This window comes from Capricornis sumatraensis, chromosome 4 (assembly GCF_032405125.1).
Source record: "Capricornis sumatraensis isolate serow.1 chromosome 4, serow.2, whole genome shotgun sequence".
Lineage (NCBI taxonomy): Eukaryota > Metazoa > Chordata > Mammalia > Artiodactyla > Bovidae > Capricornis > Capricornis sumatraensis.
In genome coordinates, this window is record NC_091072.1 from 117,391,871 (window position 1) to 117,414,386 (window position 22,516).

The window sequence follows — 22,516 nt, forward strand, 5'->3', positions numbered from 1 at the left end:
CTGATCTCCTTCAGAATGGACGGGTTGGATCTCCTTGCAGTCCAAGGGACTCTCAAGAGTCTTCTCCAACACCACAGTTCAAAAGCATCAATTCTTCTACCCCAAGCCACCTTCAAATTTAAACTGTGTATGTAATTCATTGGAATCCTTCTCCATTATCTGCAGTCCTGAGCAAATGTGATTGCAGGAAAACTGTCAGAACTTTTCATTGTCCAAATGTTCTTTTGTCCTAGCTGGACTTTGCTATAGGGATCTCACTTTTCTTGTCATACTATGGTCTTTAAATTTTGGAAGCAGAGTATCTTAAATTTTTTGTTTAAATGTACTTAAAGGTTATAATCTTAATTATTTTGTTTAGATGTACTTAAAGGTTATAATCAATTATATTACATTTATGCATTGTCAATCTTAAGGGACTTCAACATTTTTATCCATAGTAAGGCATTTAATGTTGATATTGCTAAAACGCTTAAAAGGAAAAATTAAAGACTAGTTACTAAATGAGTTTGTTCCGTTAGGAAATAGTTTGAAGACATAGTTTTGTACTGCACTTAATGTTTGCCATTTATGTTACTATTTATTGTATTGACAAAATCTACACACTTCCATTTCTAACTTAATAGCTGTACAACTTTCTGTCTGCATGGAGTTAATATAACTTCACTCCCTGTTTGGGGGTATGTGGGTTGTTTCTGCTTTCTTACCATGAAGGATAAAACTTATGGCTGTTCTATTCTCTGTAGTAAAGCCAAGATCTGCCTATAATCACTTCAAACCAGAGTGATGCAAGAGGGCAAGAACTTCTAGTCATCCAACATAGGGATGGATATTAAAGGTTAATGGAAGAATCCAAAGGAAAATCATGCTAAATACATGCCATACTAACAAGCAATATGGTTAAATGAAAAAAAACATGGAAGGTACCTACCTGACATGAAAATGGTCATAAGTGCACATCCCCCCTTTATAGGCTAAATGCCACTGCTAATTTAAGTTTTCAAGCATTAGTCATCATGCTGGACAACAGTGAGAGAAACAGACATAGCATCCCAGACTCAAGGAGCATCTAGACTACTGGGGGACTGGGCATATATTAACATGTCTCATGAGCATTATTAAAACACTTCAAAGCACAGGAGTACATGATTTCAATAAAGCTTTTATATCGTACAATAAATATCTCAGCTAAGAAATCCCAGGGCTGATCTCCTTGCAGTCCAAGGGACTCTCAAGAGTCTTCTCCACCACAGTTCAAAAGCATCAATTCTTCTACCCTATTGACTGCTCAAACAGTTAACATACAGAAGTGATAAAGTTGTAATTCAGGTTTTCTATCATCCTAAATTTGTGAAATGTACTAGCCTTTCGAATTAAAAATTCACAAATATGTTCGATCGATAGATACTAAAGCACCTTGCAGTAGCTCAGACTACCAAAGCAGTGGTTATTTCATCTTTTGGAGTGCATGCCATTAGAAGGAAAAAACTATAACCAATAGATAAGATATCTAATGAGTAAATGACACAGCTGAAACATGGCGCACGGGAGCATGGAAGAAGACATTTGAATTACAAAGCTGGAGAAAGCCTTTGAGATTCTTAGCTGGCAGTCCACTGGTGTACCTCAGGGACCCCAGAACCACCCTGAGGTACAATTCTATCTTGCCTTTTTTCTTCAGAAATGCTCCAGTGCTTTGTACAATTTCTCAAAGGATCCTGTGACCTAAGAAAATAAAGGTTAGAAGTCCTTGATCTAATTCCAGAATTCAGAGAAAATGGAAGCCTGCTGTTTGAATCACACCGTAAATGAATGGCAGAGATGTGTCCTAGGACCCACTCATAACATTTGTATGCTTTCTGCCACCTTGAGCTCTAGAGCCCATCACTAGCTGCAATTCATTGAGTTGTCTCTCAGTGTCCAGGTCTCGAAAAGCCTTGGCCCTTGCCTCCTATTTGAGGTAAGGGAATCTGGGCTGCAAACATGAAGCATTTTGCAGCCAGAAGACCTCAGCCCCAAACAGGAAGCGTCCTCTCTGGGTAGGGAGACAACAAGCCAGAGAGGCTATCAACCCCAGCAGCGGATGTGTAGTCATACTGAGGTCCCGGGGGCTTAGACTGAGAGCTAGAGTTTTGGCCTCGGCTTGCTGGGTACCCTTATATATGCATGTTATGTATGTTAGTCGCTCAGTCGTGCCCGACTCTTTGCGACCCCATGGACTGCAGTCCACAAGGTCCCTCTGTCCATGAGATTTTCCAGACAAGGATACTGGAGTGGGTTGCCATTTCCTTCTCCAGGAGATCTTCCCAACCCAAGGATCGAACCCAGGTCTCCTACACTGCAGGCAAATTCTTTACTGACTGAGCTACAAGGGAAGCCCACCCAAATCATTTCCCGGGTCTAAGATTGGGTTTTCCAGGTGTTAAGAGCTCAAAGACCACGCCCCTAAATCCTTCAGGAAGGGTGGAGGGCGTGGCTTAGCGAAACCCACGCCCCCTCGTCGCCCTAGGTACTGCGTGACGTCCGCCGACGCCTAGTTAACCGCAGTGAGGTCATCGCCCTCCGCCTCAGGGAGCCGACACTCCACGTCCGAGGCGGGGCCTGCGTCTAGGCTCCAGACTGCCTCTGCCCCGCCCCAGCCGCGCCCCCTCGAGGGACGGTCCAGCGCATCACGTGACGGGTCCGCGGCGCTGGCGGTTGCTGTCAGCTGATTCCCCGGCTTGGTGGCAGCGGCAGCAGTGGCGATGGACTTTCTCCTGGGGAACCCGTTCAGCTCTCCGGTGGGACAGCGCATCGGTGAGTCTCCGGGGCCCCGCGCAGGTCCAGCGCAGCACTCCGCATTCGACCCCGGCCCCCCAGGGTACCTCCAGGTCCCGAGTCACACACCGGAGGGAGGCAGGGAGGGGAGTGAGGCTGGCGTGTCTCTCTCAGACCCGGCCCCGCCCTGCCTCCCGCCTGCTTTGATTGACAAAAGCCACTGTCCACTAGGAAGCTTCGGACTGTGATGGATGCCCACTGAAGCCAATAAATAAAGAGGGGAGGCGGGCCCGGGCGGCCGCGGCTCAGCCAATGTGCAGCTGCTGGGGTCGCGAATCCAGGCAGAAAGTTTTAGGGGTTAAAGGGACTGCGTGGTTTTTGCAGTCTTTGGGTCCCTCGATGGTTTCTGTCATCGCCTTCCCCGCACGGGTTGCGCCACCTGGGCTCTTGCCATTTCCTTCCTGGCTCGTCTGGAGTTGCGAACACGGATACCTGAGAAGGGCTGGAAGTCCATTCTCAAGGACCAGGAGGCTGGGGCTTTGCGGCCTGGCGGGCAGGCGGCTGGGAGCCCTTCCTCCGCCAAGCCGGGGCTAGACGCTAGGGAGCCTACCCCACGAGAAGGCCAGGCCAAATCCTCAGGAACTGCCGGCCATAGCCGCCTCACCAGCCGGCACCGAATGGACCGCGTGGAGTCGCAGACTCGGAGCTGGAAAGGATCTTCGAAACCACCTGATTTCAGCCTCCCTCATTTCTCAGCAGATGGGAGGCCCAAGCCCTCTGGGCGAGACACAGGCTCACTCAGAGCCCAGGCTCCTGACTCTCTTGGCACCTGTTGAGCGGAGGCTTAGTAATAGTGCGGCGTTGGCTGTCTGTAGAGAGGATCCCTCCCCAGTGATTAGGGGATAATAATGATCCCTGCCTCCTTGGGGTTGTTTAGGTTAAACTCGTTCATAAGTGTGAAGGGTTTAGTGCCTTCCACGTGGCAGATGCTCTGTAAAAGAAGGTGGTAATATTTATTATTGTTACTGAGACACCACCAAGTGAGGGTTCCAAAATCCTGAGAATGGCTAGACAGTTGGTCTCACAGACACTCATTCCTGCCCACCAACTCAGAGAGGACCCACAGGCCATGGCCCGGACGCTTCTCCAGAACAGTCTGGTTGTGCTTCCTCGCCTGAATAAGTCGAGGGAAGTACTGTGAAAGCCTCTCTCTATCTTTTTGATGATTTTTAGCCTTAAGTCCAGACTGGGAAAACTGGATCTTTTAGACAATACATTCTTTTCATTCTTGGTGTCTTAGAAGTCAAACCTCACTTAAGTCTGTTAACCCAGCTCTGTGTTGAAATCGCCACCTGCGGCTGTTTGTGGCTCTTTTGAGGTTATGTAATCAAATGTATTCAAGAGGATGCTGTCAGTAGAGTATTTACACACCAGGAAGCTCCTGGACCTGAGAGGGGCAGCTGCTCTCTCAGGACCCTCACCCACCTGCTACACAAACAGACACACACACTGATGAGTCATTGTTTGGGAGCTGAAAAGAGAAGGCAGTTCATCTCTTGTCTGTATTTCTCCAACTGCAGAAACCTCTGCTTTTATCACATGTCAAATTTGAGACTTCCTACACACCCACCCCCCAAAAAAGAAAAAAATTCTGGTTCACAGGCAGCCAAATATGCCTGAGTCTTTCTAGAAAAGCTCTTTGGGACTCCAGGCTTGAGGTAGTCAAACAAAAGAGCTTCTCTTTTTACCCTGAGGGTTACCTGTCTTGGGCAAGAAATATTCAGTCCAAAGAGCATGCTACTAAACTCTTAGTCCCTTAGAGCACAGACCGTGTTTTACTGCAGGAACAGTCCTTATCCTAGGGCTCTTCTAATCCAGGGCTATCATCAGAATCCCCTGGAAGACTTGTTAAAGCATCAAAGGCTGGGCCCCACCCCCAGAGTTTGTGACTGTAGACCTGAGCTGGCCACCAGATTGAAAACCTCCATTGTAGCCCATCCCCTTCATTCTACACTGGAGACTGAGGCCAAGAGAGGGAAGGGGGAAAATAGGACTCACCCAAGACCCCAGTGATGTGGTCAGAAAGCTGAGAGGAACCCCTCTGAGTCCGTGAAATCTGAACCAAAGCTGAAGAGGCTCTAAAAGTACTATTAAATGAATAATGTCTGCTATTTGAGTTAATACCCTCAGTATTCCTTTTCTTTTCTTCACCCCCGGGGTGTGGGGGAGCAACAGCCCTGATCAGCTGTAATTACTAATGACCTAGTATGAGCTGCTTTCATTTCTATAAACTGCAGGATTGAAATAATCTCTTCTCAAGCCTGCCAACTTCATCCCCCGGTTGAGCATAGACCCCTGTCCAGTTGTCAGCGCTGAGCACAGTAGGTCGTGATGGTGTAAATCAGAGCTCAGTGTCTCTCGACTCAGAAAGTTTCCAGTCACCCATTCACACCCCTTTCTGCTTGCTGCTCCCTCTGCCTGGAATGCCTGCTGCCAGTGCCTCCTTAAAGGTCCAGGCATCATCACCTACTCCAGGAGGCCTTCGCTGACCCCTTCAAATCCAGCCGTTGTTTTTGTGCCCTCCCATCACCCTAGCTCCTCAGGCTCACTCCCTGTCTGCCTTTGGGCTCTGCTTCCTAGGTGGAATGGTGGTTATGGCAGCATCCATTTCTCAGAGTGGTTGTGAGAGTGAAGTGAGATGCTCTCTGGAGAGGGCCTGGCACATTATTAGTTTGCAGAATACATCGTCATCATTTTTATTATTTTCACCGACGTCACATTAATAAAGCACCGTGGCATTCTGTTAGTAGTTGTGCGTGTGTTTCCCCTGCTGGACTAGACTTTGTGAGAGCAGATGCTGAATCTTACTGATCCAGACCCTAGGTACTTAGCATAATGCTGACACATGACTGGAGGGAAGAAAGGAAAGTAACAGTTTGTGAGCAAACACCAGGTTCCATACTTGTATCGCAATCCTATTGTCAAGCCCAAGTTTGTGTGCTGATGTGAGGTGAGGCCAAACAAACCAAAGCGGGAGTGGGGCAGAGAAAAGTGTATTACAAGGGCCAAGGAAGGAGATTGGGCTGTGCATGCTCAAAGACCCAAAACCCTATTGGTTTTCAGGGAGGAGTTTCTAAAGGCAAAATTAGGAGGAGGGTGGAACTCCAGGGTTTGTAAATATCTTCTGATTGGTTGGTGGGAGGTAACAAGGTGGGGCTCCAGGAATCTGAGGCATCAGCCTTCTGGTTCCATCCAGTCTGTGGTCTCCGTGCTTGTGCAGACCTGAAGTCACCATCATCCACCTGGGTGGGGCCCCAGCTCTTATAGTAGAACTCAGAGATGTGTATCAGATTGTCAAGTAAATCCCTCGAGAAGGAACTAAGACTTTTTTTTATTGCTGCGCTATTGTTTCTTGATTGCTTTTCCTTTGTTTCTGGGTTCCCTCCCTCCCCTAATCAGTAACTGAATCTGCCTTTTGGAACTCAGGGAAGATTTAGGAGACAGATGACTTTTCCGCAAAAACAAGAAACAGAGGACACTGAAAAGCTTTCATACCCAGAAGGGCCCTGCAGGATACCAGTGGCTTTCAAAGCCCCCTTTTCTTTGATACTCTTCAGTCTTGTGGGGAACAGGTGTGGGACAAGAAAGGGAATAAAGTTTTGAATAAAGAAATTAATATGAAGTTGACAGAGGAACTCAGTTTTAAGGGGAGTCTGTTTCAAGCATACAAGGTTCTGCTGTTTTTTCGAATCACCATAAGTAAGTCTGAAGGAAGGTGTCACTTCCAAGGTTTCCCAGCTTCCTAGAGTCGGGACCCAGACCCAGGTCTCTGCCTGCAGAACTGAGGTCCTCTCTTGCACCCTCACCATCCTGCCTCTGGCTGGTCAACACCTGTTTGGAATTTGGAGTAACCCAGCCCTCCAGCAGCCACAGTTACTGTTTGACCCACAGACCAGCTTTTCCGCTTATGGCGCTTGCTGGGCCCTGAATGTTTCCAGGTCACTCGTGCTCAGTCAGTCAGTCATGTCCAACTCTTTGTCACCTGTGACCTCGTGGACTGTAGCCCACCAGATTCCTCTGTCCATGAGATTTCCCAGGCAAGAATACTAGAGTGGGGTGCCATTTCCTCCTCCAGATCACTAAAGAATCCACTGTCAACTAAAGAATATGCACAACCTAAAAGCTGAGGCTTGTGTTTTGTCTGGAGCCCTCACTGAGAACTACAGCCCGGGAGGCAGTCTCTCAGATAGCTCTGAGGAACTGTTCCAAAGAGGTCAGGGAGAAGCCAGGAGATACAGGAGTTTTTGCTGGGGGAAGGCGGATGGAGGGGGGTGGGGAGACACACAGTCAGACATCAAAAGATGACTGCTAATCACAAAAAGCAGACACCACAAATTAGTGTTTTAGTGCTTTTCTCTGTGTGGGAGGCTGCAAGAGTCTGGGCTTTTTGAAGTCATTCCTTTGGTTTGCATCTTCACTATCTAGGCCCAGTATACTCTTTTTCTCCATCCTGAACTCTGCTCAAGGTGCACTTCAGTGAAGGGAGGGTGCGCTGTAACCAAAGGCTTGATGGCCACAAGTGCTTTTGTTTACTGAAATGGTGGGTGATGCTTTATCTATCAGGAAAGCTTCCAGTGGACAGCAGCCTGTGGCTGAAAGGACCCCAGATAGTGAGTACTAGCTGGTGTTGACACAGCCCTCTTCTTCCAAGGATTTAAAAACTCATCTCAGGTATTCTCTGATGACAGCCCTGGCTGGCCGTGTTTTAAAAACCCAGTTTTCCACCTCCAGCTGTCAGCTCACCCAGCACTTTGACTGGAGGTACAGCTGACCCAGGAGAGCCATCTGCAAACAGCAGAGACTCTAGACACAGGCAGTGCCTAGGGACCACCCCCTAGTCGTGGGGCAGGAGGAAAGCTCAGAGCCTAAGCCTGAGCCCTGGGGTGGAGATGGGAGAGGTGAAAGGTCAGGGAGAGCCGCTCTTAGCCCCACAAAGGCCAAGCCAAGGGGCTACCAGAAGGCATCATAGGTGGGAGACCACAGGCATTAGCAGGAAGAGAGCCCCACAGGCCCTCAGGGCTGCCCTTTGGGGAGCAATGAGTGGAAACCAAACTGGACATTCAGGTGTGTTGTCAAGGGGACACCAGGCTAGGTGGCAGAAGACCTGGGTCCAGCTTACGTTCGCTCCTGTCTCGTTCCTTCTCACCACTTTCTGTTAGGGCCCATCACTCTCCCTCATGCACAGAGGACTGAACAACTGAGGGGATGGTGCGGACAGGGTAGGTTGATACTAGGGAGAAGAAAGAAATGGATGGGTACTGGGGGAGGAGTGATGGAACCGATTCCATCACTCCAAGGAGCCCAGTGCCAGTACGGTTCACAGCAGGACTGGGTGAGCTCCCCACCACTGGAGGTATGGAGGGGAGGGAGGCTGTAAGCAGGATGTTGCGTGGCTGGCAGGGTAGACTGGACCAGGATTTGCAAACTTTTTCTGTAAAGGGCCAGAGAGTAAATATTTTCAATTTTGTGGGCTGTATGGCTTCTGCTGCAATCCGTTGGCCTCTGCCCTCAGAGCACAAAAGCAGACAGACAATGTCAGTGAAGGGACTTGGCAGTGTTCCAATCAAACTTCATTTATGGACACTGAAATGGGAATTTCACATAATTTTCATATTATGAAATGATCTTTAGAATTTTTTTTTCAACCATTTGAAACTGTAGAGAGTATTCTTAGCTTGTGGGCCATGCAAAAGCAGACTCCTTTTGGCACATGAGTTTATAGTTTGCTGACCTCTTGACCAGAGGCAGAATGATTGAGGGCATTGTGCTTCAAAATGGGGTCCCAAAGCATCCCTGTTAGAGATGCTTGAGAACGCTCCAATTCTGGACCCCCTGAGTCAGAATCTCTACCACTTCCTACTCTTAGCTATGGGGAGCCCTTGCAACTTGGAGCTCCGATTCCTTGATCTGTAAGCGCTGGCACCAGGTTAGAATCCAAAATTTGTGTCTTAAGGATAACAGGGACTAATATCTAGAAAGGACTTTGAGTCAGATGGCCGCACAGGGTGTGTTCCTGAGTCAGACCAGGTGGTCCAAATCCTGGTTTATCCATCATCTGCTTTGTTACCTGAAGCAAGTTACTTAACCTCTCTGTTCTCCAATTTCCTGTCTTAAAAATAAAGATAATAATAGCAGGGATCAGTCAGGATTGGGAAGTTCAGCCATGTAGGGAGGTTCTCATACGGCCACGTTGTGAAGCACTTGGCCCAGTGCCCACCAGACAGTAATTGTCCATAATTGTCAGCTGTTGTGATTTTCCCCAGGTGTTATCATCATTGCTGGGGCAGAGTCTAAGGTCGCCGGGGAGCCAGGGTACCCACCTAGGGCCCTGGCCCCAGCACAGCTTCTGTCTGGTCTTGGTGTTACTGGGAATGAGCAGCGGCAGCCACAGTCACAGACAGGTCAGGTTTCAGGCTGTGGGGTGGAGCCGGTTTTCACTTGGGAATTAAAGCCTTTGCCTGACCCTACAGATGGAACTGGTGAATAGGTTTTGTTCCCTCCCTGAGCTCAAAGAAATAAGAGTCAAGTCCCAGATTTCCGCCCTTCTGGTTTCAGAAAAAAACAAAAACCCTCAGTCTTCTAATTAGCCTGGGGCCATCATCCATGAAAGGCAGAGGAGTCAGGACAAGTTAACTCTTTACATCCTTATCGCGGAAGTCTCTGCCTAAGCTAGCTCTCTCCAGACTTCTGCCCTTTGGGTCCCACCTTTAGTTTTATCTTCATAGTGTTTTCCTTTTATTCACTTACCTTTTTAAAGTTGGCCTTATCCAGTGTAATACATCCTGAAATCATGACTTTGACAAGCTACTCGACATTAAATAGGCAACTCTAAAAATGTCTTTTGGAGAAGGCGATGGCATCCCACTCCAGTACTCTTGCCTGGAAAATCCCATGGACGGAGGAGCCTGGTAGGCTTCAGTCCATGGGGTCGCGAAGAGTCGGACACGACTGAGCGACCTCACTTTCACTTTTCACTTTTATGCATTGGAGAAGGAAATGACAACCCACTCCAGTGTTCTTGCCTGGAGAATCCCAGGGATGGAGGAGCCTGGTGGGCTGCCGTCTATTGGGTCGCACAGAGTCAGACACGACTGAAGTGACTTAGCAGCAGCAGCAGCAAAAATGTCTTTATGTTTGCTCATGAGCCCACCTGATCCCAGGTTTGCTCGTGATCCCAGATGGCACATTTCAGCCACTCGGACGTAAGTAGTCTGAATAGGCTCAGAACATAGACCCTGCATCGGAAGATTTGGGTTCAAGTACCGGCTCCTCCCCTCCCCAGGCAAGTGACAGAACCTCCAAGGGGATTTTGCCTCCACGGACAAGGAAGACTTGAGAACTGGTAGAGACCCCAGAGTGCCATGAGGAGCCAAGCAGCTCTGCAGGACCCATGGGAGGAATTGGGCTTTACACCTGTGGGGAAAGCAGAGAAGGGAAGGAGGGAATCGGGAGGGAAGAGCCAGCCAGGTCACAGAGACTGAGACCAGGAGAACTGAAGGACAGGCAGAGATGTCCTCTGTTCACCTGGAACTGGAATACACTGATGCAGGATAAACCCTGGGTTGGTTCCCTTCATGTGTCAATTTTGGCCAGGTCATGGTACCCAGATATTTGTTGTTGTTTAGTCACTAAGTTGTGTCAACTCTTTTGCAACCCCATGGACTGTAGCCCACTAGGCTCCTCTGTTCAGGTGATTCTGCAAGTAAGAATACTGGAGTGGGTTGCCATGCCCTCTTCCAGGGGATCTTCCTGACCCAGGGATCAAACCGGCATCTCCTGCACTGGCTGAGCCACCAGGAAAGCCCACACAGATATTTAGCCAAACATTAATCTAGATGTTTCTGTGAAAGTATTTTTTTTAGATGCAATTAACATTTAAGTCCATCTTTGAGAAGAGCAGATTACCCTCTATAATGTGGGTGGGGCTCATCTGACCAGTTCCACAGAAGAAAGACTGGCCTCCCCAGAAGATGGGATGCTGCCAGCAGATGACCTCTGTACTTGAACTGCATCTGTCTCCTGCTAGTCTGTCCTGCAGATTTTGAAAGGTTCGATGCTGTACAGAGCAAAATTGCATAGGAACTTGGAATGTTAGGTCCATGAATCAAGGCAAATTGGAAGTGGTCAAACAGGAGATGACAAGAGTGAACATCGACATTCTAGGAATCAGCAAACTAAGATGGACTGGAATGGATGAAGCAGAGACATTACTTTGCCAACAAAGGTCCGTCTAGTCAAGGCTGTGGTGTTTCCAGTAGTCATGTATGGATGTGAGAGTTGGACCATAAAGAAAGCTGAGCACTGAAAAATTGGTACTTTTGAACTGTGGTGTTGGAGAAGATTCTTGAGAGTTCCTTGAGGAGATAAGTCCTGGGTGTTCATTGGAGGGACTGATGTTAAAGCTGAAACTCCAGTACTTTGGCCACCTGATGCGAAGAGCTGACTCATTTGAAAAGACCCTGATGCTGGGAAAGATTGAGGTCAGGAGGAGAAGGGGACAACAGAGGATGAGATGGTTGGATGGCATCACCGACTTGATGGACATGGGTTTGGGTGGACTCCAGGAGTTGGTGATGGACAGGGAGGCCTGGCGTGCTGCAGTTCATGGGGTCGCAAAGAGTCAGACGCGACTGAGCTGATACTGAAGCCTCCACAATAGCACAAGCAATCCCTTAAATCTCTCTATAGACAGATAGGTACATAAATACATACATGCCTACATACGTCAGTAACATCTTTTGCATTCGAGTTGGGGGAAGAAAAAAAGAATGTCATATATGCCTTGGCCAGCCCCTTCAAACCTCTGTTTTCACAGTTTTGTTCCTTCTGACCTGGATGGTTTTTCAAAAGCCCTCTTTCAGCAAACTGGAATTTTCTTCAGTTTAGGTACTATAGTTAGCTGTATCAACTTTAAAATTATGGGTTGCCAAAGTTATGCCTTCTGTGAGGTATTTTCGTGTTCCTCTTGTGGCCTGTGGTTACAAAATGGCAGGGGAGAGGTAGCCAGGGTTTTGGGGAAGGGTGGCTCAGCAACTTAGGAGAATGATAGAACTTTTCATGTTGAATCTGGAAAGGGCTACTCACTGGAGAGTGGGCTTCAGGACAGTTTGCTGGCTGGGGGAAAAAAAGAATGGTTTCTGCACGTATGTGATTTTAAAAGCTATTTTGGGGGGATGCTTGAAATTTTCAAGCAATGATTTGGGGATTGATATTTCCAGTTGGTAACGTTTGTTTGGGGGCTGGCTGCTGTGCTGGCTGGGACGTGGGGCACATGAAGTGCCTTCTCCCATTTCCTCCGCACATAACCCTGAGGGTCGGTGCTTTAGTTATTCTTTCCCCTATTCTGCAGGAGGGGAGCTCGGCACAGGGAGGTTAAGGAATTCACTCAGGTCACACAGTCAGTGAGTGCTCCCGTCAGGACTTGGACTGGGGTTTGTCTGTGTCCAGATCCCACTCTCCTAACTTTCCCACCTCGTTGCTTCCCCTTAGAACTGACAGGGACCCGGCGGGTCTCCTTTGCAGTGGAAGTGTGTGGGTCCGGGATCCGTGTAGCTTGAGTGTGCTCATGCTTCTCCTTGCTGCATTTCTGCACCCGCCCACCCCCAGCCTCTAGCGTGTTGGTGTCCTCCTCCTGCTGGACTGCATGTGACAGAGCACGGTTAGCCCCTGCCAGCACTGCCTCTGTCACCAGGGGAGGAAACCTTCCCTGGGAGCCACCAGAAAGTTCCAGTAAGCTCAGAGGACAGCACTGGGCCACAGGGCCTCTTCTGACTGCAAGGGAGATTGGAACACCTAAATAGAGGACACCAGTGGAGAGTGTCTTTCACAGCAACAGACTCTGTAGGGGTCAGGTCCATACAGCGGAGTGAGTAAACATCTCACGTAGTCCCAGGGTGAGTTAACACGGACACCGCCTCCCATGTGGACAGGTGCGTGAGTTCCCACAGTGCGTTTCCAGGAGGACAGCACAGCTGGCCAGTGTCCCAAGGGGATGACGGCTGGAGGTCACATCCAGAGTGAAGTGGTCACAGGAACTGAGGATGTAGCGCGGAGGTCAGATTAAAGAGGGACATGGCACTTTTTAGGGCTTCCCAGGTGGCACTAGTGGTAAAGAACCTACCTGTCAAGGCAGGAGACATAAGAGACACAGGCTCAATCCCTGGGTCAGGAAGCTCCCCTGGAGGAGGGCATGGCAGCCCACTCCAGCATCCTTGCCTGGAGAATCCCATGGACAGAGGAGTCTGACAGCCTACAGTCCATGGGGTCACAAAGAGTCTGACACGACTGAGCTGACTGAGCACGCACGCAAGGTAGTTTCTAAAAATATTCGTAGGACTGGGACTTCCTGGCAGTCCAGTGGTCAAGACTCCACACTTCCAATGCAGCGGGCAGAGAGAACTAAGATCCTACATGCCACGTGGCATGGGCAAAAGAGTTAAAAAAAAAAATTAAAAGTTCATAGGACTGCCAAGTGGAAGGAAGATTAGGATTTCTACACAGCTGCTACTAAAGGGTCTACGAGGGCCAAGGGTGGGAGTAGTACATTTAAATTAAAGTGCTCTAAGGGCTTATTGTCCTGGTGGATATGGCCTCTTCATTCAGTCATTGATCAAACACGTCCTGCAGGTTTTTCACAGGCCTGGTCATCTGGTCTGGTGTAGAGAATTCCATGACTCGCAATCTCCAGCCTGGAGCTCACAGCCTAATGAAGGAGACGGAGAAACAAAGCAGTAGATACTGCAAAGTTACCGTAACACTGAACAGAGCTTGTAGTTTTGTCTACGCAGAGTCCCGCTGGCCCAGCATGGAGGGCAAGGCCCTCTGGGGATCCAGGCAGGCCCCATAGGAAGCAGGGCCCAGGCAGAAGCCCCGAGCAGTGGGAGGAGGAAGTGGGGAGAAGACCAGTCTCCACACCACATCCCGCCACCAAGCTTTGCGGTACCCTGGCTGCAAGTGACAGATAGATACCCAGCCAACACAGCCGAGCCGGCCCCACATGCTGGGCTTACCTGGCAAGAAGTCGGAAGGTGGGAGGTTTCAGGGTTGGTCTGACAGCCCACAGATGTCTTTCAACACCCAGACTCTTGATCCTGGACGTGTCGGCTTTGTCTGCTGAGTGTGTCCCCTTCTCAGCCTGAGCTCCAGGCACCGTGCTCCTGTGCTGGCTCCCAGAAGTGAAGGAAGGAATGAGCGAGACAAAACTCCCCTCCCCAGTGCAGCCCCGCAGACACCCCATGCTCCCCAGGGATCAGGACTAGGTGGCTTGCCCACTCCTGGACTGGGCACTGCCAGTGGGTAGCGGGGTTGTTGTTTTGGGTGGGGACAAGGGAGGAGGTGCTAGGGGGCAGGCTAGGGGTGTCCATGCCTGATTCCTTCTGTCCTGCTCTGAGGACTGGTCTTCCAGGCTGTTGGCATCACTGCCCTTCTCCTCTGGCTGCCTTGCTCCCTCCAGGACCCTCAGCCCACCTCCAGCTCCTGGATCTTTCCTGGTCTCAGAACAGCCTTTTCTCCCTCTTTTGGGCCCTTCAGACTGATCCTCAAGCCCCTTGTCGCTCCTCTTCTCCTCTTCACCCCTGAGGTTTCTTCTTGGAGTCTTTCATTCACCTCATGCTCTTCCTCTCCCAGGAATGTCCCTCCTCATCTCCTCCAGCCCAGCAGCTCATGCCCTGTGCTCAGCCCAGAAGGTACCTCCTCACTGGAACCTTCCCGGTTCTTCCCACAGGTGCTGACCCCTCCCTGTGGCTCCCCAGTGCCCTGGACTGACCTCAGTCACATCACTTGTCCTTTTCCTCTAAACACATCTCTCCAGCTGTTTTCACTGACTGCTGTTGGGCCTCCCCAAGGGCAGGGATTCTGTTCATCGTTGCCCCTCTGGCACCTGGTGCAGGGCTGGATGAACAGAAGCTGCTCAGAGTGTGTTGTGGGAGGGAGAAGAGACGGGCAGGAAGAGGGCACGTGGGAGGCAGTGGGGAGGTGGGCAGAGGGGGCAAAGGGGCACTGGGCCAGCGATGGAGGCAGATGTGGGTGGGGAGAGGGGCAGGGAGAAGAGGGAGGGGTGAGTACTACTTACAGTGAATTCCAAACAGCATATCATTTCACTCATAAATATTTCTGTGTCTTTTAAGGATATGGAAGAGGAATTGTAGTCAGAAACAAATGAGCCATAGTCACAGTACCATTACACATCTTTAAAAAAATTATGCTGATGTGTTTTTCAAACCCTGAAAACAGTGAAGACTAGAAGGGAGATCTCAAGGGTTCACCATGGCTCCTTTGAGCGATATGAGTAGGTGCCGTGAACACTGGGAAGGTGACAGTTCCTGAAGATCAGGTGGCCTGTGGGCACCCTCACAGCAGAGCTAGTCATAGGAGGAGGATCTGGAGAGAGCCCGTGGGCGCTCTGGGGCGAGCCGACACCTCATGTCGCTGCTTGCTTGGTCATGCTCAGCTACCTCACCTTCTATCCCAGGTCGGTGAGCCCTGCCCCAGGCCTGGGCCCGGTCAAGGTGGGGCTTGAGCTGTCGACCTCGCCCTTTAAGACACTTCATTACTGTTTGCAAACCGTATTTCATTGAATCTGCAAAGAAAAATCTACCAACTGAGTTCTGACAGGTCGTTATTTGTAAGCCACATCCCAGCAGCAGAGGGGCTCAAGAGTGGACAAGGGAGCTTAGGTCAGTGAAGCACGAGGAATCTTCCCCGGGACAGAGTAGGGACGGGTGCTCAGCAGCGAGGTGGCCTGGAGCCTCGGCTGGTCCTTCCACAAACATTGGCTGAGCCACTACTCTCTCTCCCACCAGAGGGTGGGCCTGGAGAGACAGAGATGTCTCCAGAGCTCGGCATCCAGCCAAGGCAGGCGGGAGCAGAGCAGAGGGGGAGCGCACAGGTCCCGACCCCCCTAGACCGGCTCTGCATCCTCACCCTCCACTTCCAAGTGTGGGTGTGAGCTGTCCCCACACATGGTGTGGGCTGCAGGGTGGTCACAGGAGAGGAGGGTCCCAGGCTGACGGTCAGGGAAGGCCGGTCATCTGGTTGCTGTTGTCCACAGTGCCAGTGCCGAGGGGCAGGATGAGCCTGGCACGGTTCACCTGGCTGGAGGCACACTGCGGGGCTAACACGGGTAGGGCCTTACAGGTCTTCCCGTTGGCACATCTGAATCGCACACTCCTGTGCTTGTCTCAGCACCTGCTCTTTTCTGTCCAGGCGTTTTCCCTTCTGTGATGCCACTGTGGCTGCCCACCAGGCTGCAGACTTCTTAAAGGCAGGACCTGGCCAGCTCTGCTCACCAGTGTCTCCCGGGGCCCGGATGGCACGTGTTCAGTATGTTTGAGAGGCACGCAACCTAGTAGCTAAGAAACTCTTGGGGTTCAAACCTCTGCTCTGCAACACGCACGCTGCATGACCACAGGCAAGCCACTGGCTTCTCTGCTCCTCAGTGTCTCCATCCTCTGCCTTAGGGGCTGTGGTGAGCGCAGTGGGGCTGATGAGAAGTGTAGGGCCCGGGGCTTGGTTGTGCTGAGAAGCCGACAAGTGTTGGTGGTGAGGGGTGGGTTCTCACCATCTCCTGTGACCTGGTGCCTGCCTGGAGGGGAGCCAGGTGCCCCAAGCAGAAGCCCTGACGCGTGAAAGAACAAGGGCAGCTGAGGGAGGGAGGAAGACCACAGCCGATTGTGGCCAAGCTCGGCCTCAGATGTCCCTCTCAGCCCCTGAAGAGATCTGGTTTTCAACCCTCGGGCAGTGGGCTATCATGGAAAATATTTAGACAGAGAAGAGCACTGGTTGGATTTATGTTGGGAGAGGAGAGTGTGAAGGTGATGTTATAGGGCTGGGTGGGAGACAGGCCTGGAACCAGAGCTGTGACCGTGATGGCGTAGGTGGGCACCTCTGAGACACGTTGAGCAGCTGGGCCCCTGGGGACCTGGTGACGGAACATGCAGGGTGGTGGGGAGGCAGCTCTAGGCTGCTGCCCTCATGCTGACCTGGCAGGAGGCGGTCAGGGGGACGGGCACCCACAATGGTGACCCACAGGTCCCCTGAGCCCCACAGAAATGGCCCCATATGAAGCAGGGCTTCCCCCATGGCAGAGAGGGTGGGCTCTCCAGAAACTCAGGGTGCCCCCGGGCCAAGCAGGCTGGCTCCAGGGGCCTGTAGCTGGAGACCGCGGTGGCCGCCGTCTGCTGCTCCCATCCCAGGCCATGGTCATGGGGCTCAGCAGTGACCTGCCGCTGCTCTTCAGCTGACGCACTGCACATTGTCAGGCCGAAAAGTCCCATCGCCTGTAGGGGCGGCCGTCTTCTCCCAGCTTCCCAGATGAGGAAACCGAGACTCTGAGGCTCAGACCCTTGCCCGGAGTCTCTGAGTTCAGAGGTGAGGCCAGGCTTGTCCCCTCCAAAGCCGTGCCACCACTCTGCCTGTACTGGCACCAGCCCCACACAGAGAGGACAGACTGCTGAGCAGACAGACAGACGCCCCAAGATCCCAACCTCCACCTGCCCGCCCGCATGATAGCCGGTGATTCACAGGGCCCGGCTTCCCCGGGAGCTGAGGGACAAAGGTACGATCGCCCCAGGGCCTCCAGAGGTCACAGCCAACAGCAGAGAGCTCGAGAAGTCAGCTGTCATTCTTTTGGAACTAGTAACTATTGTCAGTGTTTTTATTCCGCCTTCTTAAAATAGCCAGCTGAGTTACTTCTGCGGTTAAAACCAAAAACAAAACACACATCCCCAGATTCCTGTGGGTTTAAATTTCTGCCCTTAATAGAGCATACCCCTTGGACCTTTTTGCACCATTTTTTCTTTTCTTTTTTTTTTTCTATCTTTTTCTTTTTTTAAAATCATCTGGTCAAGCTGCTCAGCTTATGGGATCTTAGCTCCCTAACCAGGAATAGAACCCGCGACCCCTGCATTGGCAGCACAGAGTCTTAACCACAGGACCACCCCACCAGGGAAGTCTCTGGACATCTTTATTGAGGAAGTCCTAGAACTGTCCCAGCCCTGAAGGGAGGGGTCTGGGCACACCTCCCTTCTGCTGGAATTGCTCAAATGTCTCGTCTCCCTTCTGCCTCTTCCTCACCTCTTACCTGCTCAGACTGACTGCAGCACCCCGTTTACCCCAAAACCCTTACAAAAAGCTCCATCCTCCAAGTGGCTCTGCCCACGGCTGGCACTCAGGAACTAAAGAGCTTGGCCCTGTGCTCAAGTTGGCGTCAGACTCACGCTCCTGGGGTCCCACTGCACCCACCCTGATTCCTCAGGATGGCTTTCTCTCATAAATGTCCCATCTGCCCCCTCAACAGCCGCTTGTCTTTCCAAAATGATCATAATCCCTTCTGAGACCCAGGAGGAGGGAGGTGCCGTGGTTTTCAGCAGTCCCTGGGGGAGGTCATAAGGAGGAACCACCAAGGGCTGCTGGTGGAGCCAGGGTCCAGAAGGAGGGGGCAGATGGCCTGAGTGGTCTGGGTGCATCCTTCTGGAAAAGCAGAGTGCCTGACGCCCAATGAGAGATAAGGGCAGAGGCAGCCATAACCACCCTCCCTCACCACCGTGTGACCTCTCCATACCTCAGCTTCCCCATTAGTTAGACAAGGGCAGTAGTGACACCTTATAGGTGCCAGGGCCCAGTCACCTTCTTTATGTAAAGAGCTGGGTGTTACCTAGCAATATAACTTGGGAAGTGAAAATATCACCATTGTGGAAGAGCCTTGTAGGTCCAGCGGGGGGCTAAGGGACCTTTGAAGGATTCGGGAATGGACGGACACAATCACTTGCAAGTTCCAGAAAGTTCACTCTTGGTTAGCATGGAGGATGGGTGAGGGGAGCAAGGTGGGGAGGTGGCCTGGCTGGCAGAGAGCAAGGCGGGGAAGGGAGGGGCTGGGATGGAGAGAGTGTCCAGGGCTGGAACTGGCAGAACTTGGTGGATCATTAGAGGCAGTCAGGACTTGGGTTGATGAGTCCTTCCCGCCGTGGGACTGGGGGTCACTGAGATGTGGCTTCTGAAGGAGGTGCTATTCTGCATGGTTGATCAGCCACTGCCCCCCAGACCCTCGAAAGGAAGACCCGGCCCTCCCCTGCCTGGGGGTCACTTGTCAGCTCTTTCGGTTCTTCATATGTGGTTCAGTAGGCGTAAGTCTCAGGGGTAGGGAGTGTGGCCCAGAGAAGCCACACCCAGGACATACTTGTGGGATGAGTAAGTCCCTCTTCCGCCCTTTTAAAGGGAGCCCTTTGTCATCCCCTCCCACAGCCCTAACCCAGGAGCCAAGCAGCCTGCCTGCTGCCAGTTCCATACCTGGATGCCCAGCTGCCTGGCCCATGTCCTGAGCTACCCAGGCCTCCATCTAGCCTCCAGGACCCAAGGGGGCCCCAGGGTGGAGCTGAAGTCATTCTAGTTTCCAAACGAAGAGCATGGAAGCCACTGTCCTAGGGATCTGACTATGCCAGCCCAGCCCAGGCTCTGCCCCACAGGATAGGACTGCCTGCCGGCTGGAGGAGAACCCTGACCAGTCTCACAGAGCCTACTCATCTGTCCTGAGAGCTCGGCCTCTTTGAGCGCCACAAGGCAGGGACCATGTCCATCTGTCCACATTGCACCCCCGGCACCTAGAGCAGGCCTGGCATGTCACCCCATGAGCAGGGTGGTGCGGGAACCTCCCCTGTGCCATCGTGTGTAGTAAGCTCTGGTGCCTGGTCCACTGGGGCTCCTGGGAGATACCCCGCTGCACAGTGCCCGGGGGCACACCGAGGCTACAGGCAGGAGCGCTCCTAGCCTGGAGCCGGGCTCTCAAGGTTGAGAACTCAGCCATGACAGGGGATCTTGACTAGTGTCCTAACCACTGATCCAGCCAGTGGTAAACACTCATGTGCGTGCTTGACAGACACGCAGGGGTAACACGCAAGGCAGACTCTTGCCTGAGACGAGCAGGGTATATGCGCTCTGCTGGAGCTTCTTTTAAAGCTAGGTCTGTGTGGATGGAACCTAGAAGGTGCAGAGGTCAGAGAAAACAGGCAGTGTGAACGCAGGTTGGCGCTTTGCTCTTAATGTGTTTGAATGTCCTAGAATTTTCTTTTCTTGTTCATTGTCCACCCACCACCTCTCACACAAGAGCACATTGAGCAGATCTTACAGCAGAAGACCTCTAAACACGGCCTCTCCCAGCCTGGAGAGTCTCGTAGCTGGCTGCCTGGAGACCTCACCCTAAGATCCAGACAGGCAGAGTGGTTGCATACCTTTGCAAATATGCTAAATGCCACTGAAATGGTGAATTTCACTCTCTGCGACTTTTGCCTCAGTTGTAATAAGAAAAAGACCCATCACCACTTACAAGCACCGGTTTGGCACCAAGTATCCTGTCGATGCTGGTTTGCATTTCCGGATTCCCCTGGGCGGTTCTGCAGGGCGGCTCGGGGTCCACCTCTCTGTGGATGAGCTGACTCAAAGGGGAAGGCCGTGGCCAGGCCCTGTGGTAACAGAGTCGGGATCTAAAACCCCCTGTCCTTGGCTCTGGAGGTAAAGAACATCACTGGGAAATTTGAGAGGAAACTGAGGAAAAGGAAGCTGGGGGCAGGGGAGGCAGGTAGATTGACTCTCCATTCGATGTCTTTTTGGAACTTTTTATACTTTGAACCTCAGAAGGGATTCCAAGTCCAAAGGTGATTAAAAAGGCAAGAAAGAACACTTATTTGCAGTATAAAACCAAACCTTGTCTCAATATTGTCATGTCAGAAATAAGCACACTGAGGCCAGGCCTCTGAATCCATCCGCTGCCCACGTGGTAGACTCAGCCGGGACTTCCCTCCTGGCCTCACATGGCTACTATAGGAATTAAGAGACGAAATGGGACGATGAAGGTGACACCATATACATGGTGCTGGCCTACCTCGGTGCCCAGAGAGCAGGCGCTGTCCTCCCCACTCCCGCTGTCTGAGTTTGTCCATCCGGGACCCCTGCACACCTCTGTGACCTGTGATTTCTTGTCCCCAGAGAAAGCCACGGATGGCTCCCTGCAGAGTGAGGACTGGGCGCTCAACATGGAGATCTGTGACATCATCAACGAGACCGAGGAAGGGTGAGGACGGCGGGGGGAGAGGGAGGCAGGCGGGGCACCCACTGCAGCTCATCTTAAACATTTCAGAGCCGTGATCTAGTCTGACCATCTCATCAGGTGGGTGAGAGGCCCAGAAATGCCAGGTGTTCAGCCGGCCAGCTGGCCCCTGGATGCTTCCCACCCAGCAGCCACAGCACAGCCTACTGGCTCTTCCAGGGACATCACCTGTGTGGCATCTTCACAGGACAAAGCCAGCTGGAGGCTGCTAGAATCCGGAGGTGGCCCCGAGCCCCTTCTGCATGCCATGGGAGGGACTGTGCATCAGGGATGCCTAGCTTCCCCGTGAGCAGGGACAGACTTTCATTTCCTTAAGATCTAAAAGCAGCACAGAGGGTCGGGATCACAGGGAGGCCAGTGAACATGCAGCGGAACTGAGAGAGGCTGGGCAGAGTTAGTGTTTCTGGAGCACAGGGCACGGCCTCCTGCTTGGGGTCAGGGCATCCCACTGAAACACGTGGTGTGGTGGAGGCGCCGTGGTCCCAGCTCCTGGGCTCTGACTAGCATTGCTCACTGACGTGTGACCTTGGGCAAATCACTGGACCTCCCCAGGTCTTTGTCCTCAGAGACAAAGCTCTTTTCTGTCCAAGGCCCTGAGGGGAGCAGAGAAGGGTACAAGGTCACTGTCCTTCTCATGAAAAACCAGGGATGAGGTGGGAGGGGTGTGATGACCACCGCCAGCCGGAGGAGCTACCAGAGGAGGCCTCTGTCTGGAAAATGAGGTTCAGCAGTTGGAGCAGGCTCTCAGTGCTCCCCCCATTTCTCCCTGCGGTGGTCCAGTTGCCCGGCAAGGGTTCCCTCACCATGTGGAGGGAGCAGACAGGCAGCACCAACCTCAGAGCCAAGGAGGCTGTGGGCGTCTGCGGCACACGGTCAGGGCCAGTCAGGAGCGCTCAGTGGCTGCCAGAGCCTTCCAGTTCCCCGGCCGTGTGCCCTGGGCTTGCCAAGCTGCTGGGTGGGGACACAACCTCCTGCGTCTGGACTCCTGAGTGTGGCGGAGTGGTTGGGCAGGTGGTGGGGCCACTGAGAGGACTGAGGCAGAAAACCTCACAGAGCCTGGTTGTGAATGTCGAGGCTGGAGGTCACTGCGTGTCCTTAGAGAAGCAAGTCCCCATCTCGCTGTAGATGTCGGCAGAACTGGGGTCATACTTGTTCAGGTGCTGTTGATGTGAGTACCTCCTGAGTTCCAGGCTCTGCGCAAGGCCCAGGGCATCCAGCAGTGAACAGGGCAGACACGACCCTTGACCTCACTGAACTTGTCATCTAAGCCTTTGTCTCTTGTCTGCTGCCGCCTTGGGTGCGGCCTTCTTGTCGTCCACTTTGTGCCCTGGTGGAGAACTAGACCCGCAGGCCCGTAGACTAGAACTAGAGTCAGAGACCCGTAGCCACAGGACACGGGCCAGGAATGCTGGTTCCCAGTTTGGCGCCCCTTCTCTGGTCACTCGGTAAGAAGTGGAGACTCGTCCCTTCAGAGCGCTGATGTGGCCACAGGTGAGCAGCCAAGCCAGGAACAGAAGCCAGCTTCTCCCAAGTTGGAGCCCTGAGGGCTGCTGAGGAGCTGCCCCAGGGCATTGGGTTGAAAACCGCCCTCACACCCCAGGGGTA

The 22,516-nt window shown here is 52.0% G+C and overlaps 1 protein-coding gene across 4 annotated transcripts in view; it reads left to right on the top strand.

The window, feature by feature from the left end:
* The first annotated feature begins 2,691 nt into the window (after positions 1 to 2,691).
* The window catches only part of TOM1 (target of myb1 membrane trafficking protein), a 38,925-nt gene continuing 19,100 nt past the window's right edge, over positions 2,692 to 22,516 (top strand). For all 4 annotated transcript variants that reach the window (XM_068969694.1, XM_068969693.1, XM_068969691.1 and 1 more), the window contains exons 1-2: positions 2,692 to 2,793; positions 20,791 to 20,875. In XM_068969694.1, the coding sequence (XP_068825795.1) occupies positions 2,742 to 2,793; positions 20,791 to 20,875 (137 nt within the window). In that variant the 5' untranslated portion in view covers positions 2,692 to 2,741. The remainder of the gene's footprint in view (positions 2,794 to 20,790; positions 20,876 to 22,516) is intronic.